Source organism: Mycteria americana, chromosome 1 (assembly GCF_035582795.1).
Source record: "Mycteria americana isolate JAX WOST 10 ecotype Jacksonville Zoo and Gardens chromosome 1, USCA_MyAme_1.0, whole genome shotgun sequence".
NCBI lineage: Eukaryota > Metazoa > Chordata > Aves > Ciconiiformes > Ciconiidae > Mycteria > Mycteria americana.
In genome coordinates this window covers 63,957,999-63,976,256 of record NC_134365.1, presented here as the reverse complement: position 1 = coordinate 63,976,256, position 18,258 = coordinate 63,957,999, and the positions used below count along the sequence as shown (strand labels likewise).

General features: G+C 48.4%; 1 protein-coding gene across 9 annotated transcripts in view; it reads right to left on the bottom strand.

The window, feature by feature from the left end:
- Positions 1–18,258, bottom strand: part of HIPK2 (homeodomain interacting protein kinase 2) — a 143,017-nt gene that overhangs the window by 39,929 nt on the left and 84,830 nt on the right. For 6 of the 9 annotated variants that reach the window (XR_012775929.1, XR_012775930.1, XM_075503042.1 and 3 more), the window contains exons 3-5: positions 3,833–3,956; positions 1,552–1,671; positions 727–825 (exon numbers count right to left, since the gene is read on the bottom strand). Coding sequence is in view for 7 of the 9 variants with exons in the window: in XM_075503042.1 (XP_075359157.1) it covers positions 727–825; positions 1,552–1,671; positions 3,833–3,956 (343 nt within the window). In the remaining 2 variants the exon portion in view is untranslated. The remainder of the gene's footprint in view (positions 1–726; positions 826–1,551; positions 1,672–3,832; positions 3,957–18,258) is intronic. The other 3 variants (XM_075503060.1, XM_075503112.1, XM_075503091.1) reach the window with 1 other exon arrangement.

The following is an 18,258-nucleotide window of genomic DNA, read 5'->3' as shown; positions in this document are numbered from 1 at the left end:
TCCTGCGAGCAAAAAAAGATATACAAAATAAATAAAAATTGTCAGTAGGCTTATAGGAAACATCCCATTCATGTATCAGGTGCCAGGAAAAAAAACCCTTTATGTTATTTCATCCATTTACACAGTCCTCCATTTCTGCATGTTTGCTTGCGAATGCTACAACGTCTAGACTTTGCTTGCACAAACTCCAGTTTGTGCTAGTGTTGTGCCAGTTTTGTGTGCTGGTTTGTTTGCTAGCACAAACTCCAGTCGCAGGAGTGGTTATGCTGGAATTAACTTTCACAACCACACGGAATCAACACAGTGAATTAGTACTCCCCGTTTCCCCAGATAGCCACGTTTTACAGAGAGCTCACTCTTCTGCAGCCACGGTAATTATTTCCAATGTAACCATTTTACAAATGGAAATATTAAAGCACAGAGAAGTAAGTGACTTGCCAGTGGTTGCACGGAGGAGCACTGGAGAGACAAGAGAAAACGCAGGATTTTCACAGTCAGAGATGTAACTTAGCCATTTTCCAAGGCTGCTTTACTACAGCACATTGAGCCCACACGCCCCTACGTGCATTTTCTCCTACAAAGCAGCACATAACGAGCTGATTTGGTAGGCATAATCCTGGTATTTCTCAGGACCTGGCACAAGAATAGGATCCACAGAGAAATCATGTAGTTCCCCTTTGTTAGCGTTGCCCGAAACCATGTGAGGCAGTCTTGCTGGTTACTCACCAATGCTCTTACCTGTGCCATATCATCCAAACAGTTGAAAATATACTTTCTTGCTTCCTTCGACTTAATCCCCGTCTCTGCCTCATGATCATCTGGCGTCTGCTCAAAACAGGAGACAGGCATTGACCAGAACTGCCCTGCAATCAGCTGCGGGTTATGTGCCACTTCCAGCTTGTGCCTTATCCTGCCCTCATCAGAGACCACTGTGTCTCTCTTGCCTGACCAGATAACATTTACGCTATTTCTGCTACGGTTATATGACAGCTTTGTGTCACAAGGTGATTTATCTCTTCTTTTTCACTTCAGAGGATCCTCCCAACTATGGTGGGAGTCCCAAAGGTCTCTCACATCACCCCAGCATAAGGCTCAGCATCCCATGCTTACAGCCAGAAGCCCACTGGCCTCTCTCTTTGGGGACTGAATGCAGCCAAACACGCTGGTACAAGAGACTCAGGGCTCACTTGCATTGCTAGCAGTTTTGATTGTCAGAATTAAAAAGCTTTCTTTTCTTTTTAGCCCCAATGCATCATATATTAGAGCAAAGTCTGCCCAGGGCAAGTTTCATTTAAACTACACATCAATTCATTGACTACTTAGAGGGAGATCTCCAGGTAAATTCCAGACTTGTTTCCCACAAAGCAGTGCCAAGAAGGTGGGCTAAGGGCTGCAGACTTTGGGGATGGCAGTTTTATCTTGGGCTATACCCACTCCAATGCCTGTGCTGCATTGCAAAAAGCAGAGACCTAGGCTCTGAGGTGACCTGAATGTCTCCTCGGTTCCAGCCACCAACTGCAAGGTAAAAGAAACAAGGGAACGTCTTCCTACCTTCAGCCTCCACAAAGGATATGGTGAATCTGTATCCCTGTTGAAAAACCTTGTAGTCTTTGTCCCTGCACTTAACAAATACTCTGCTGGTAAGCCCTGCGTCTGTGAAATATAGCGAATCTGTAAGAGAAGGATGAGAGGTCACTGTTCATCCTGTGAAGATCTCTGGAGGTCTTCCCTGAAGGAGGGCAGGAGGCATTTAAAACAACAGAACAAAGAAAGAAAGAGAAAATGTAGCATGTAGTTAGACCTCACAAAAAAAAAACCCCAGTGCAAGGAATGAGAGGAAAGAGAATTCCCATACGGCATCCCTCCATTTATCACATACATTACTGGAAACTCACCCTTACGGTATGCTCCCACAAAGCCTGTGGACAAAGGGAGGAAAATCCCTAGGTTTTAGAGGTCAAAGAGGAAGACCCACACAGAGATTTCAATGGGGTGTTTCACTGCTTTGCACCTTTTTGTGTCACACTCTCCTCTCCAGGAGGTAATTTCAACAATTTGATATTTGCGGTCTAACTTTTGCTGTTTTTTCCCCCAGCTGAGCGCACAGCCTTTCCTAGGAACAGTTTGAAGTTCAAAACGGAGGACTATGAAGTGACTGTCTTTGAACTTAGATGAAATATACACTCAAATGAACTGACACCCTCATGGTATGTAAAGTACTTCATCTCTATTGCCTACATGACTTCATTTGTTATTTGGGTTACTTCCACGACTCTGACCTCACTGGCACTCACACAGCTGAAAGATGCTACACATGTGTTTCCAGGATCTCAGACTTTAATTTATTTATTCAAAGGAGAAAAGGGTCTGTGATTATGCAATTAGAGACCAATCTCACACACGCCTGGGGTGCCACACGAAACCTTAACTTTGGCATCTTCTGACTCCTGAACGTTTCACTCTGCAAAATCGCTGCAAACTCTGTAAAACTGCTAAAAATAGCCATCTACTCTAGAAAATTCTAGGGAAGAATGGAAAGCGTTTTTTAGAGAAGAGACAGAGAGAGGTAAAAACATTTAAATAAATAAAGGCATAAAAAGCGGCCGTGTTTTCAAAGACTTCCAAGCACGCAGGACCTGGTTCACTGAGCATGGCTTGCTCGGCTCTACAGCTCCTTAGGTCCATCGGAGCTTGTGCACCTGAGAAGCAGCAGGGTCCTGCCCGCAGCCCAGCAGCAGTGCTGCAGGGTGACTTGGGCTGCAGCGAGGGGCCAGGATCAGCCCCCACCCCTTTCCCAGCTCCCCAGGAACCCTCAGTGTACTTCACTGGAGGAAGCTTGTGCTGGGCAGTTAAGCTGGGCAGGTAGATACGGTGATTTCTTTTTCAGCTGTGTGTTTTATGGCTTTTGGGGTGCGGCAGGGACGAGAAAGAAATCTACTCTTCATGCTTGGTATGTGATTTTCAAATGCTTGTAAGTTTTTCAGCTACGTCTGATTTCCTTTGGAGTCACTAATGGCCCTGCTCTTCACTGTGGTTACTTCCCCTGCCAAATTTCACCTTTAAAGCTCTGACTAGAAAAATACTAGTTACAAAAGAAGAGTCAAAGAAACATTTTCATATATGAAAAACTTATTTATTACCCTGCTCTTTTTTTTGTTTGTTTGGTTTTTGTTTTCTAAAAGAAAAAAGACTCTTTTCAGGCCGCATTTGCAGACAGCTAAGATCACCCTGAAGAAGACTACAGGAATGGAAAGCGTTCTGCAGCCCTGGCTCTAGCAGCCACTGCGCTATCAGTTTTAGGACTACAAAAGGAGCGTAAAAGCCTACAGGGAGAGAAGTACGACAGCTTATATTAACTGGAAACCTACACCACTGTGAACGTTCTCCTTCTTGTCATTGCTTTTAATATGCACCCTCATAAAAGGGGTTATGAAACGCAGCAGAGTTCGTGCAGTTTCTGCTAACAAATAAACCTTTATTCAACACTTGCTGTTACAGCAGAGAAAGGGTGCCTGCTCTGCTCAGTGAGGAGAGATATGTACAGAGCTCTCCAGTCAACGGCAGCATTGACTCTTGATCGAGATTTCACTTAGGCAGTCAGGTCTTAAAAGCCAGCGTACCAAACAGCACACTGGTTACCTAGAATTAATATCCCAGGTGGATAATGACAAAGTTGACTGGGGGGGGGGGGGTGTGTGATAAGAATCACATATCCCCTATTAGCAAAACAGAAAAAGTTGGCATCTGCTCACTCTGACAAAAGAAGGCAAAAAACCTCCAACCCACGAACATCTGTGCTGTTACCAGCATCCAGGGCAATGTCCGTACCTACCTGATCATACTCCGAAGCTCCCGGGTACAACGGCCAGCCCAAGAACAGCTCTGCAATGACACATCCCAATGACCACATATCGATTGCTTCACAAAACGGTAAACCGAGGATGATTTCAGGGGCTCTGCAAAGGAAGAGGTCAGAAAACATCAGCAACGGGAGCAGATCCACTCAGCTGGCGTCGGGAGGCTCACACAGAGCGCGATGCTCACGAAGCTGCCTGCTGCCAACAAGAGTCATTGCTCCTACGGAGCTGAGGGCCCCACTGCCCACCAGCAAAGTGTCTGCTAACCAAGCATTAGTCGGTGAATATTTATCCTTGCAGAAGAGTCCTCTGGTAGCACTTCGCCAAGAGACAGTCCTACGTTTTGCAGCAGTTTGCAAAGGAGAGAACTACCGTTATTTTCATTTGGCAGGTGGGAAAATGAAGGACAAAACCAACGTTGTGCATTCAAGGCCACCCAGTTAAGGCCCCCACTCGAGGTTCTCGGCCCAGCTTGCCATCCTGTGGAGGAACTGCGTGGACTCCCCGCGGTGAAGCATCCTCCATTCACGCAGCTCGACGGGCTTCACAAACAGCCAGACATTAAATAATCATTACAGGACTGGTATAAAAGGATTACTGACTTTTTAAACAAATAGATGTAACCGTAAAACAGAGAAATAATGTAATCAGACCTATTAGACCTAAGCCTTTTCCTCAGGAGGAAGTAGCCAAGAAGCCTTCACTTCCCAGTCTATCCCAGGTGCCTGATTAGATTTCCTCTTCTCCTCCAGCCCAAACAGCCAAAATGCGGCGGCGCTCCCCCTGTGCATTTACTGCTGCCTTCAGGAGATGCCCACTGAGGCACCTCTGCTCAGTGAGTTTTGGTGCTAGCCCTGCTGAGGAAGGAGAGGACAAGGTAAAAGCTTTACTTCAGCTCTCCAGGAGGATCCCCAGCCAGGACATGGAGGAGATGCCCAAATAAGCAAGATCAGCCTCAGCTCAGACTTCCACAGGACCTTAAGGTGAGGGTCATTTCACCTTTCAGCCAGGTAGAAGCTGGTGCCAAATCTTAGCTAGGTACTGTGCAGACCATGCAGTCAATGGAGAGACACACCGCCCCCCCCAAGGGGGATTGGTCCCCCTGTCTTGGGATGGTTTGAATCTTTCTTCACTGAGGCTAGACAAGCTCCCTAAACTCCAGTGGCCAAGGTGAGACAAGATGAATCCTCCCCTTAGCGCCCCAAATGCTTTGCATTTCAAAAGCAGCTTCTATGTGGATGTGCTGGTTTTGGCTGGGATAGAGTTAATTTTCTTTATAGTAGCTAGTATGGGGCTGTGTTTTGGATTTGTGCTGAAAAAAGTGTTGATAATACAGAGATGTTTTAGTTGTTGCTAAGTTGCGCTTATACTAAATCAAGGACTTTTCAGCTTCCCATGCTCTGCCAGGTGCACAAGAAGCTGGGAGGGGGCACAGCTGGGACAGCCGACCCCAGCTGACCAAAGGGCTATTCCACACCATACAATGTCATGCTCAGCATATAAAGCTGGGGGAAGAAGAAGGAAGGGGGGCACATTCAGAGTGATGCCGTTTGTCTTCCCAAGTAACCATTAGGCGTGATGGAGCCCTGCTTTCCTGGAGATGGCTGAACACCTGCCTGCCCATGGGAAGCAGTGAATGAATTCCTTGTTTTGCTTTGCTTGTGTGCGTGGCTTTTGCTTTCCCTATTAAACTGTCTTTATCTCAACCCACGAGTGTTCTCACTTTTACCCTTCCGATTCTCTCCCCCATCCCACCAAGGGGGAGCAAGCGAGCGGCTGTGTGGGGCTTAGTTGCCGGCAGGGGTTAAACCACGACAGTGGAAGAATCAAAAGTACCTTACAAATACTGAAAACCTTATATAAAACCCACCTCTGCACACAAACACCTTCCTTACTTTCCCTACCTCGGCCCAGACTTCCACATGCCGTTAAGTGCCATAGTTCCTATTTTACACAGGGATCCCCTAAGGCTTCTCTCCTGCTCTTCTTGCAGATCTTGCAACACTTTCTTCTAAAGCCCCGGCTTCTGGAGTCAGGTGATGTACAACAGAAAGAAAAACTTACTTTCCCATACTTCTCTAACTATAAAAAAAGAAAAAAAGCAGAAGACAGATAAAAGAAAGAAACATGCATTGCTTTAAAATTTTCATCATTTTAAAAACAGCCTTGGGATTTCTCAGGCCATGATGCATATTTTGGGAATGCCTGGGGTTGACTATTGAGCAAATCAAGTGCTACCATCCAGAGCTGGAAATAGGGCCCATGGTTCCCAGTTTCCCATCTGTCATCAGGATAAGATCTGACACTAGTGAGATCATACTAAGAATTAGCAATTGCAGTGGAAAATATTATGTTTTAATCACGCCATTACACAGTCATGTGAAGACAAGTCTTTAGCCAAGAAACCAAGCAAAATGGGTAATTTTTTCCAAGGAAACAAGCAAAGGCCCTGTAGCAAGAATCTATGCCCCATCCTCAGTCCACAAACTTCCCCAGTTTTGGGTTGACTGGTAATGATAAAAAACTATCTGTTCTCCAACTAGCAACACGGAATGTAAAAATTATGGGAAATCCTGGGATTTTAAGGCAAGGATGCTTTGTGCCTTTCCCACAGAAAACATGCCAGAAACTTAAAAAGCAGCTACCCTTAGCCCTTCCAGCTGCATCTGTGCTTGTTGTTCTCACACCCCACTGTTCTTTAGCCTATCGTGACAAACTTTTTATTCTAACACCAATCTCTCCCTAGGAACAAGGGGTTAATTTTCCTCCTTTCCTCCCCATTCCGTCATCCCTGCACACTACTCGACACCTAGACAAAATGCAGAGAGAAAAAGACAGCTATGGTGACCTGAATCTCATTACTATGTAAATCCTGCATTCAAAGCCATCTGCCTCTCCCTGTCTGCCTTCCACACTGTGAACGAAATGTCCCTGGTCACTAATGAGAGCTCAGCCACGCATCGTCTGAACTTCAAATCCCTCCCACTAACTCAAGTGGAGGGAGTAGAGGGGTGGGCTATCGGTGGGATATTCCCAATGTGATATTGTGTAGAAACCTCCCTGTTCATAAAAATCGCTTGCGCTGCTGTCATATGCAGCACACACCTCCTCCCCTCTCCCCCCACACTTATGCTGCCAACACCTCCGGACCCCTGCAAGAAGGGATGACCTAGAATTTGAGATTCCAAAATTTCTAATTTTTTTCTCATGAGTCTTTGGCTGTCCAGTGGGTTTTCCTTAAAGCCCCAGCTTCTGGAGTGCAGCACTTAGGAGAGAATTTCTTTTTCACACACAAAAGAAGTTTTACACCTCTGCTGTTGGGAAGAAAAGCACAGAACCAGTGCCTGTACCAGTTAGACACATAAAAGGCAACTAAACAGAGTATCATTCATTATATTAAACCAGACCTATTGTTGTAGGGAGGGGAGGTGGTGAGATAGTTTTATTTTATTTTACCTTTTTGAAAGCTGGTATTTGCATTTCTCAATCAAGCCTAAACATTAGTTGTAATCTTTGCCCATTCAGGCCCAAACAGATGATAATTTTGCAACAGTGATGAGAATCCCTGCGAGAGCAGGGCCAGATCGAAGTGATATGGTGCCCTACGCACACCACAGCCAGCATTTGCTGTGGCTTTCTCCCAGCCCTGACTTTGCGTCGTGACTGCAATGTTTCCATGGAGAGGGAGTGGCCCTAAGACAAAAAGACCTTGTTAACTTAATTAAGCAGTCATTAAGACACCAAAAGAAAGACAGGTATCGGACACCACATAAGCTTCCAGATTTTCAGCTAGCAGACACCTCCTTTTTGCCATCCGTAAGAGAGAGCTGGAGTCACCCCAGGAGGAGCAATGGTCTGCCTGCCTGCTGGCACTCTGCTAATGGCCAACACGAGGCATTTTGGTGGAGGATGCTACAAGTTCTGTAATGAAACAACTTGTCCACTGATAAAATGCCTTCCAAACCTCTATTGGGTGGAAATTGTTCCATATGCTCAGTTATGGATGCATAGATCCTTCTGCACATAGACCTTTATCTAACACGTGGAACTCCTCTCCTTCTTAACATAAACATGTCCATTTTTAAAGACAAGGTGAGATCTTGACTTCAATCACACATTGTGGCATAGAGTTCCACAGGCAACCTTCTGCTTTCACTAGCATCTTAACTCAGTTGTTTAAAGCCTCGTTTCCCTTCATCAGGTTAAACTTGTCACCTCTCACTTCATGTTCACATGGATTGGCCTAGAGGTGAAGACAGAAACATTTGAATCACCTTTCTTTTAGCACAAGGTATTTTGATATCTCTGCCCTGTTCTCCCTTGTTTGCAGCAGCTTCTGGCTTCTCAGGGTTCCATCCCATGGATGTTTCAATCCACTTCTACCGCCTGGCCCTACAGCTCCTCTGCCTGACACGACTGCTTGGAGATAGGCTGAACAGACCTAGAAACAGTTAAACACCAGGATATTCCCCAGACTTATTTTACACTATTTGCAGAATGCTTTCACGTTCCAGTCTTCCCTGAGCCTAATATTTTGTTTGCTTTTGGAGTGACATGAAGCATTTCAACAGATGTTTTATCTGGGAGATCCTCTGAGACACACAGTCCTTTCTCCAGAGGAGCTGCAGTTAATTTAGGACATAGAATTATGTAGAAATTGTTCGCCTTTCCTCTTCCAATGTTTACTGCCTTTCAGTACTGCATTGATCTGGCATAAGGTTGTCTGTAATCTAGACCAAGTCTCTTAAATGTTCCTCACTCTTTCCTGCAGCCTAACCTAAGCAAGTCTGTGGTATCTGCACACTTAAGCAGGTCACTGCTGGTCCACCACTTTTTACAGATAATGAATACATTAAACAACTCTGGTCCTCAAATGTGCACGCAGTCCACTCCACAACTGACCCTTTTATTCCTAAAAGCACTCATATTTAGCTCAACTCTAAGAATGGTGTAATTCTCTTTTCCAAAGGGAAAGAAAACATTTCCATGTCTTAGCCAGTTCTTATGTGGGATTTCTCCATTCTGCAGCTGGTAACACTATGTAACAGGGGAAAATGCCCTACTAAAGTGTGCACATCAGAGTATTGCAATTATAAATCGGAAGGAGGATTCACATGGCGGCAGGTCCTCCCAGAACAGCACTGAGGTCTTCAGCAGATCTCTCCATGGCTGCACAGGGAAGTGTTTTCTCTACTGATAATACTGCTTGTTTTAACAGACTCACCAAACCTTTCAGTTGTGGTGGGGATCTTGTTGGAAACCACGCAAAGGCAGCCCGTTGCCAGATACCTCAGTATGTGCAGGAACGTCCCCATTTACCGCCAGTTTTTTGGCTATGCATCCGCAACGCCCTCAGCACAGTAATTCCAGCCTTCGGTACAAGACACATGGAGGGAAAACAGAAAACTTTGCCCTCCTGTCCTTCCTCTGCTGCGAGCTGCCTTTGATGTCTCCCAGTGAAAGGCACCCCCCTTGCAGGCACAACCTGCTCTACAGCTCGCATAGATCTTGCCAGCAGAGACCAAAGATTTAGAAACCACTCGCCACCAACCTGGGAGAGACCGGACTGAACATCCCCTGCCCCCAAGAGCCTGTATCTCCAAGAGAGAAGCAGCCAGCCCATCCCTGCTTCCCACATCTCCTACCCCCTTCCCAGACCAAATTACTCCTCTGGCCAGCAAAGGGTGACCTGCTCTTCGGTTCAGCGCTGGGTCCGGCAAGTCCTTCGTCACCTTGGAGCCCAGCTTGAGCACACCCATGTACACCAGAGAGCTGCCGGTGCTGGGAGCTGGGGACCCAGGGTATGAGGATCCCTGTGCTGGCAGGTCCCCAGAGGCAGAAGGGCCATCTCATCATTTGCTTGCACCTCACATATGACCCCGTCCTGCTTTCAGGCCTGCTGTTGGCAGAGTATTTACTTTAGCAACCCTGCTTTGTGGCAGGGTAATTTCATTGTCTGGTGTTTCTGTCAGGAAAATTAATTACCAGTCTAGCTCACTGGCTTTTTCACCCACACATCACAGGACATTAAAAACAAATGCCAAAAAAATTCATTTCCACAGACTTGGATTCGGAGAGCTGGGCTCCTTCTGAATTTTAAAACTCCCTTGCAAACTGCCCTCCTCGGGGATAATTTACCACCTCTGGTAGGGTCCCGTGGCCGAGCGTGATTGTCTCAGCAGAGTCCTTCATGGACAAGTATACATATCAGACAAAAATATAACTCAAAACTTGATACTTGCTGGCACCTTGAGCAGAGAGCATGCCTGCTTCTCGTCTTCGGGGCGACGCTTCTAGAAGAAGGTTGCGGGCAGCTGCAGGCAGTGCGGACAGACAGACCTACACTGATGCTGTCTGTTGAGTCAATATACACAGCTCCCGCCTTCTTCTACCTGTTAGTCTCACCTGCCAAAGCCTGAACTTCGGGAAGCAGCAGCTTTCACATCTCCATCCCGAAAGCCCTGGGCAGAAGCAGAGGCAGGAGCCGAACCCCTCGGCCTGAGCGGGCACGCACTGACTGGCTGCACGCCCAGGGCTTGACCCCTCTCAGTGTTTGTGCTCTCCCACGCACCACGATACCTCCTGCGAGGAGGAGGAACTGCATCCATCACGTGTCTTACAAAGGGGCTTTTATTCAAGCAACGGGGCTCCATCTTCTTCCCAGCTGAACCCTTTCTATGGCATCTTTATGGACTCTTTCTCATACTTGCTCACTTGACCCTTTTGTATTTTGTGAAGGTATCCACTTTTCATTGCCATATATTGTAGCATGCAGAGTACCCTTAGCACTTAGTTAATGGAGATGGAGAGCATACAGCACCTTTTTTTTGTCCCTCAGACCCCAAACCACTTTTAAGTGCAGGGCTGTAAAAGGAGACAGGCTCATATTCTGGGAGTAAAAGGTTATAGTTGTTATTTCCCTCGCCCCTCCACCTCTCCACTCGCACAGACCCTGGAAGGGATGCAGACATCTAATGTGGATGACACCCAGACTCAAGGCCTTCCTCCATTCTGGGGCTGGGCAGTTGCAGACTTCCCGCCTGTGAAAAAGCCTTCCATCAGGGCCAGAGCTTAACACCTAGAGGCACCCATGGCTCCTGCTCACTCGGTCGCTCCCCGTCCCATGCAGCGGGCAAGGAGAGCTGCTCCAGACCCAACCTGTGCCGCTCACAGCCAGGGAGGGCCAGGCTCACCCCCATTGCTGGCCTCGCTGCAGGACCTCTGCATTTCTCCTGCATCCCTGAGCGCTGGAGGTTGCTCGGATGTTCAGCTGAAGCCCATACAGAAGTGGTACAGCTCTGCAGAGCGCTCGCTAGGGCTTCAAGGACTGCTAGGGCTTCTGGACCATGTTGGGAAGCACCAACCCAACAGAATCGCAGCAAGGGACAGACCTGGGAGTCAGGACTCATCCCAGGACATGCAGGCACACCATGCCATTCAGAATCCAGCATAAAGTTCAAAACCCGGAGAGTGTAGTCAACACGGAGATATCCATGAGGGAGGGAAAGGGCCATTGAGGAATGTCACCCAATCTATCAGAGTACACTGTTTACCCACAAAGATGTTTTGGTTTGAGTTGTAAGGAGGGACGGTGCCTCTGAAGGGCCTACTAACACGCTCCCTATTTCACAGGTCAAACACAGCTATACCCAGTTTCTGGAAAGGACCGTCGATGTAGCTGGAGCCACTTCCAGGACCGTCAGACCACCAGCAAAACCACCACTAGAGGGTAGCTCCAACACTGCATTGCTCACATTGCCCTCACCCATCCCTCAAGATTAGTTTGCAACACATCAAAAAATATCTGTATCAGCTCAGAGGACTGGAAGCTGGATCCACTCAGCCTTCGGTGATGGTTTATGTTACAGGACATAAATATAAACTGGAGGCTGGTAACGAGTGAGGTACTGCAGGGGTTTATCCTGGGACGGGTCTTGTTTAACACCTTTATTGCTGACCCGGGGGAGGAAGCAGAGTGCACTCTCATCCAGTTTATGGGTGACGCCAAACTGGAGAGACCTGGCGATGCACTTGAGGGCAGGGCTGCCACCCAGAAGGACCTGGACAGGCAGGAGGCATGGGCCAACAGGGACCTTCTGAAATGCAGCCAGGACAAATGCCAAGTCCTGCCCCGGGGACAGGTGAGCCCTGGTGACAATACCTGGGAAACTGCTCGGCAGGAAAGGCCATGAGCACCTTGATTTGGGGGGCAGGGGGCTGAAACGAGGACCTTGGTAGCAGCTGGACCAACAGCCTCCCTGGAGCAGGGCCAGCAGACCAAGGAATGCAATGACCCACCTCCAGCCACACTTGTGAGACCACATCTGGATGCCATGTCAGCCTGGGGACCCCAGTGCATGGGGGAACTGGAAGAACAGAACCTCAGTGGGGGGAGAGACAGCCATAGGGGACCTGACAGCAACCTGCCCCCTTGTCCTCTGCCACATGGAGAAGATGGTGCCTGGCTCTTTGCTCAGGTGGGCAGCAGGAGGTGGAAATGATAGACAAATTGAAACAGGGGAGGTTCCCCGTGGGGACAGGGAAAACACCTCCACTGTGCCCATAAATGAGCCACCAGCACAGGCTGGCCCGAGAGGCTGTGCAGCCGCTGCCCTTGGAGGCTTTCAAGACCCAGCAAGACAAAGTCCTGATCTTGATCTCATGGCTGACCCTATCTTGAGCAGCAGGTTGGGCTAAATGACCTCCCAAGGCCCCTTCTCACCTGAACTACTCTGACTCTATATGGGACAGTAACTATACATTTGTCAACAGGAAGGTTACCACAATCCTCCTACATGCAAGCAAAAGACTACATAGCTGGGAGTGTTTCAGGGGGTACAGGCGCAGGTCCCAGGGTGTTTTTAGCAAGTGTACACACACAGCTCTTCTGTCTTTTAAAAACAGAGAGTAAGTTACACAAGAATTACTTCTGGACTTGATTGGCATAATTATCAAACAAGCCTCGGGAGCCTATCATTACTAAGGGTATTTAATACCAAATAAATCATAGAAGCAGACTAAACTACCCGCCCCTTGACACCGCTCATGTTCCACCAGGGTGCTGACTGGGAAGGGTGAAAATATTCCAGAGGACAGTGTCAGAGGCTGACAGGGCTAGCCTGGACGCCAGGAAGTCACCCGCTCCATCCCTGCCCTGATGTTGGGCCATCCATGCCTATGTCACTCCTGGCAAGCATTCAGCCAGCTTGTCTTACAGACCTCCCATGGCAGAGCATCCATAAACTTTGTTGTGCCCCAAAGGACCTCACCCCTTGTAATTTTAAGGAATAATACAGCTGTGCATAGCTGACTTTATGTCATGCTTCATTACAACTCGTTGTCAATCTGGCGTCTACATAATACATATGGAAAAACATAATTTAATACATCTCACTTGACTTTGCCTATACTCAGCTTTCTGCCAGGCTGCACCTCCTCCCTATGTTCACCCTGCCTTGGCCTCAACACATATTCAGTACTTATAATCTTGGCTCTTTTTCTCTCCTGCTTACCTCTGTCTCCTTTTTCCATCTCATCTTTTCTGCTCTCTTCCTGCACTTATTGTGGGTGAAGAGAGAGGTGGACATCACGCACAGGAGAGCTGAAACTCCCTACCCCCATGGAGGGGGTGCACACCATGTGCCTGTAAACACAGCCCTATGCTGCTACGGGGGTGAGCTGAGCAAGTGCAGGTCGTTTGCACCCATCGTTAAAAATGGGGTTTCACACAGACACTCACAAACCAGGCACCCCAATGGGATCCCGACGCTCGCCGCGACCATCAGCAGGAGGCTCTTGGGAAAAGCAATTTCCATGGGTTAATCCTGGAAGAGTTTCAAGCAAAGCGCACTAGCGTATCCCAAGCACTTGCCATTGCTGCGCACCTTTCTTGGGATTAAGAAAGCCGGATTCAGCCATGAACAAAGCCTGGATTTAAATGGGGAGGGAGGGGTTCCTGCCAGGAGGCTCTGCACCACTCTCTTCTCCTATATACATTGCATATATACATTCCATTTAGGTTAGGGCCTGAAAGAAAACCTCCTGCTCTCTTCAGCAAGAGAATGCAAGCAAATGACTGAAGCCCTGAGCTGGAGAAGGCAGTGCAGCTGTTTGTGGAAACAAGACAAAAGATTTAGAAACAGTTGCTTTTTTCCCTCCTCTCCCACGTCAGGCTGTTTACAGAAACCAAGGGATGAAATTTTGCAGACAAAAACACTGAGAGCAGCCTGTCAGTCTCGGAGGGAGGGAGGGAGAGGGAGAGGGAGGGGAGCGTAGGCTTCTTGCAGGACTATGGATCATTGCTAAATTGCTCTATCAATTATTAAACCCATCACTCAAAGCGCAGTAACCAAAATATAGCAGATAAAGCCTTTCTCATCCACTCTCTACCAGCTGCTCTCTTCTTCCTAAAGCCAGAGGGGAATGAAAATTCCTGTAGTTTATATTTTATAAACACCATTTTCCCTGTGCCTTGAAAATAAAAGCTTTTTCGGACAAGGTACAGTAGAACCGAGCCTGCGGCAGGAAGATATTAAAGGAGGACTCACCCTTTCGATTAGCAGACCCAAGGAATAAAACGAAGTCTCTCCAATCAATATGATTCCTTAGCGCCGACAGGTTAAAACATTTGTCTGTGGATAAATGAAGAGGCAGGCCCCAGCCATCAATAGCCGTTAGTTGCCATTTGCCTTTGCCGGTGGGTGGATCTGATATCAACGGCAGGGTGGGTATGGTCCCAGGAAAGGATGAGACGTGGCCAAGTGGCATGTGGCATTTGCTCTGGCCAGTGACTCTGGGGAGATTGAAACTGCAAACACACATCCAGGATGAGAGAGGAAGCCCTGGAGTGGGCAGTGCTGACAGGGAACCACGCGGGACGGAGGACCAGGACCTGACGTCCAGCTGGAAAGGCTTCCACGTGGCTGCCAATGTCCGAACGGACATGAGGTTTTAGCAGCACTATAGGCACTTGCTGGAGGCTGTGGCTCCAGTTCAGCGAAACCCTTTACCATATGCATCACCTGAAGCAAATACGTGCCTGAGTCCCCGTGAGGGCACTGGATGCAGCTAAAGTTAAGCATACATTTAAGTGCTTTGCTGAATCTGAATCCGCTAGCAAGTCCTCATTGCACTTGAGCTGGAAATCTTAAGAGGCAAGAAAAGCTATTAAGCCCAATAATGGAAAAGAAAGCCAGGTCCTGGGTCAGCCAAGAGACATACTAAGCTTGTCCCAGCCAGAAGTGCATCTTTGTACATCCCTGGAGGAAGCCCTACCGGACCGATCACAATCGCGCTCGTCTCTTTGGACTCGGCAAAGCAGGGCTCCGTAAACTTCAGAGGAGGTGCACGACGCTGAGCACCACGACCATCGCCCCCGGGGGTCGTCAGCCCCACGCTGACCCAGAAGTGCAGAAACGTGCACGGGGAGGGGTGGGGGTGATGCAACAACAGCTACATTCAGCACAGCCTGACCTCTGGTTGTTCTCCGAAACAAAGGGTAATGCACGGGGGGGCGGGGAGGGCTGGGGCTCTCCCAGGTTATGGAAGGAATCAGAGAATAGAAAAATCATAATTTGAAAACAAAAGCCCTATCCATGCCAGGCAGTGAATGGAAGAGCCGCAACGTGTTGGGTGCAGAGATCCCCTGAAGGAGGCATCTGATCAAGAAGGGAAGAATGCCAATTATGTGCTCCCATTCATGCCACCGCAATGAAAGCATAATTCTGACTCCGCTTTCTGACCCGCAGTATGCAATTTATGCAAATCCAAGCTGTTCTCGCTTCCCTCAGAGCCAAATGTCCACCAATGCCAGAGCTGGCTCTAACTTTTTGTTTTCTTTTTCAAATCTATTGTTTTCACTGTTGAATATTTAAGACCTTTTGTTGTTGCTGTTGCGTTTCTTTAGAAATGAAATAATAATTAAAGAAATCCCAAAGCACACAGAGACAGTCAAGAGTTGACTTCTCGTCTCCTACGGCCTCCCATTCTGCCACGCTCAGCTCCATCCCAAACCCTTATCGTTCCAGCCCAGAGCCCTGCCACGTATCGGCCAAGTGAAGCTCCTTGCGTCAGATCTGTAACGTTCCCCGAGACTTTTGTTCACAGCAAATACTGCAAGTTGCACCAAGCTGCATGGTGGTTTTATGGGATTAGCCCAAATACCGAGCCAACTGCCAATATAAGGCTCCAAACGATTTCTACCCCTGGCAAACACGGATATGAACCAGACTCGGGCCATGATCCTAAGACTGGCTTCACAGAGCAAGTAGCAGGTCTGAGGCTAAAAATATCAAATTACTGCAGCCTCCTTTATTTTTTTTTTCTTTTAATCATGTCTACTGGCCGCTTTTTTTTTTAATTAGAAAAAGACAAAGACAAAAATAAAGTACTTATCCTGCCTGCTCCTTGGAGAAAGAAGCATTGCCCTTTACTTATCTCTGAAGAGCCACACAGATTTAATATTATTATTAGCAGCAACTATTTGTATTTCTGTAGCACGCAGAAGTCCCAGTGGAAACTGGAGCCCTATAATGCTAGACACTAAAAGACGATGTGCTAAGGGACTGTGTCTGCTCCAGAGAACTGATGATCTAAGGCGATGTGTGGTGACAGGGGAACAGATTGGTGGACCAGTTTGACCAAGATCATACGGAGAGAGCGTAGCAAAGCCAAGAAAAGAAGAGGAGTCCTTGCGAACAGTGTGCCGTATCTATTAGACCACGATGTCTTCTACTTACGATATTTGGGAAGAGCAATAATAATACACGGATTCGAAAGCTCTTTCAAAAGAGATGAGTATTACTGAGGCAAGGCAGATTTTGAGGCAAAATGACCTGTAGATGTCACCCAGCAGCGTGTCGGCAACAGCTCATGAAATCCAAGGCCCACTTTAATGCCCCGCTCGGTGACTCGCAGCATCCCGCCTACGCTGTGAGGACCTGCCTGGTCTACAAACAAGTTTTAGGAAAAGCCTGGGAACGCCTGCCCACGCGCACGTGGAGGTACGCGTGGCTGGGAACAGCAGGGGCACCCCGGAGCCGCCCCAGCTGGCTATTCCTGCTGCACATTTCCACCTTTAACTCAAGCCCTACTAGAATCAACACAGCTCGCAGAGTGACCCACGGAGCAGGTGACAAGAGCCTCCTGTACAAACAGCAGGGCACAGCACCGCGGAAAAACGTTCCTCTTCCACAGAATTGCGGAAACACGAGTCCACTCGGAATTTAACTTATTTTTATTGTATTTATACTAGGAGTAAATCTGGAAGGTTTAAGCAGGGTCCTACTATACTAGGTGCTGTAAAAAAGCATAAGAAAACAGTCCCTGCCCCAAAAGACTCGCCACCTGATTTGGGATCCCTCGTCACCCTGGAAAGATAAACTCTGGGACTTGCTGCTCAGCAGCTGCTAAGCCGGGATCTGCAACCAAGCCTGCACAAAACACAGCCCCTGACCCACCGGGGTGACCACTGACAGCCTGGATGCTGCAGCCGATGGGGACGGGAGTGAGCCCACGGATGCAAGCAGCCCTGCTGGGAAGCCCGAGCAGCCTGGGCTACTGGTATCCCGCTGTCGGTTACGTAAAGAATACAGTAAGGTAAGGCTTAAGCAAATCTGCAGGAAGGACAAAGGATCAGTGCTAAAATCTCACGCTCCTGATAACACATGGCTGCCCTCAACAAGGCAGCACACAAATACCCTTCCAACATGCACCGTGTCAGTGTGGGCCTCAGTGTGGACTCCTGTGAGGAGCAGGGAGTGGGACTCGATGATCCTTATGGGTCCCTTCCAGCGGGAGACATTCTATGATAAGCGCCCGAGGCTCCTGAGCACAAAGGTGAGCCCCGAAGGGTACCTGAGTACCCCCTGCTCCTCATGGAGCCCTGGGCACAGCGACAGGGGCAAGCAGCACCCCGAGGGCTCGCAGGGACCAGTGCCTTGTCTGCAGCAAGTGGGGCCCCGCTCCCCCCATACCACATCTCCCACACTAGCTCCCCTAGTCCCTGCCCTTCCCTCCCACTCCTCCCGCCGTCCTCACCAGCCCTTGCTCCGCTTTGAAACTCGACTCAGCTCGCCTGCTCACTCCAAACACCAGTTTATTTCCTCCCGAGATCCCCTCCTTCCCCACCCCTCCTCCTAGGTTTCACCCTTCCTGGGCTGAATGCCTGCTGGTCCAGTGCCTAGGGAGCAAAGGGATGGACAGGGCAAGCCTGAAACACCATCTCCGGAACGGTGTTTTCCGTGAATGCCCTCTGCTCCCACCCACACCTTGTCTCACATGGGGATGGGAGCTACCACATTTTAGGGCCAAAGACTGCAATTCCCCTGTTGTCCAGCCATGGAAGAGAGCCCTTGCAGCTGTTAGTAGAGGAACAACTCTGACTTTAACCTTTAATGCCACA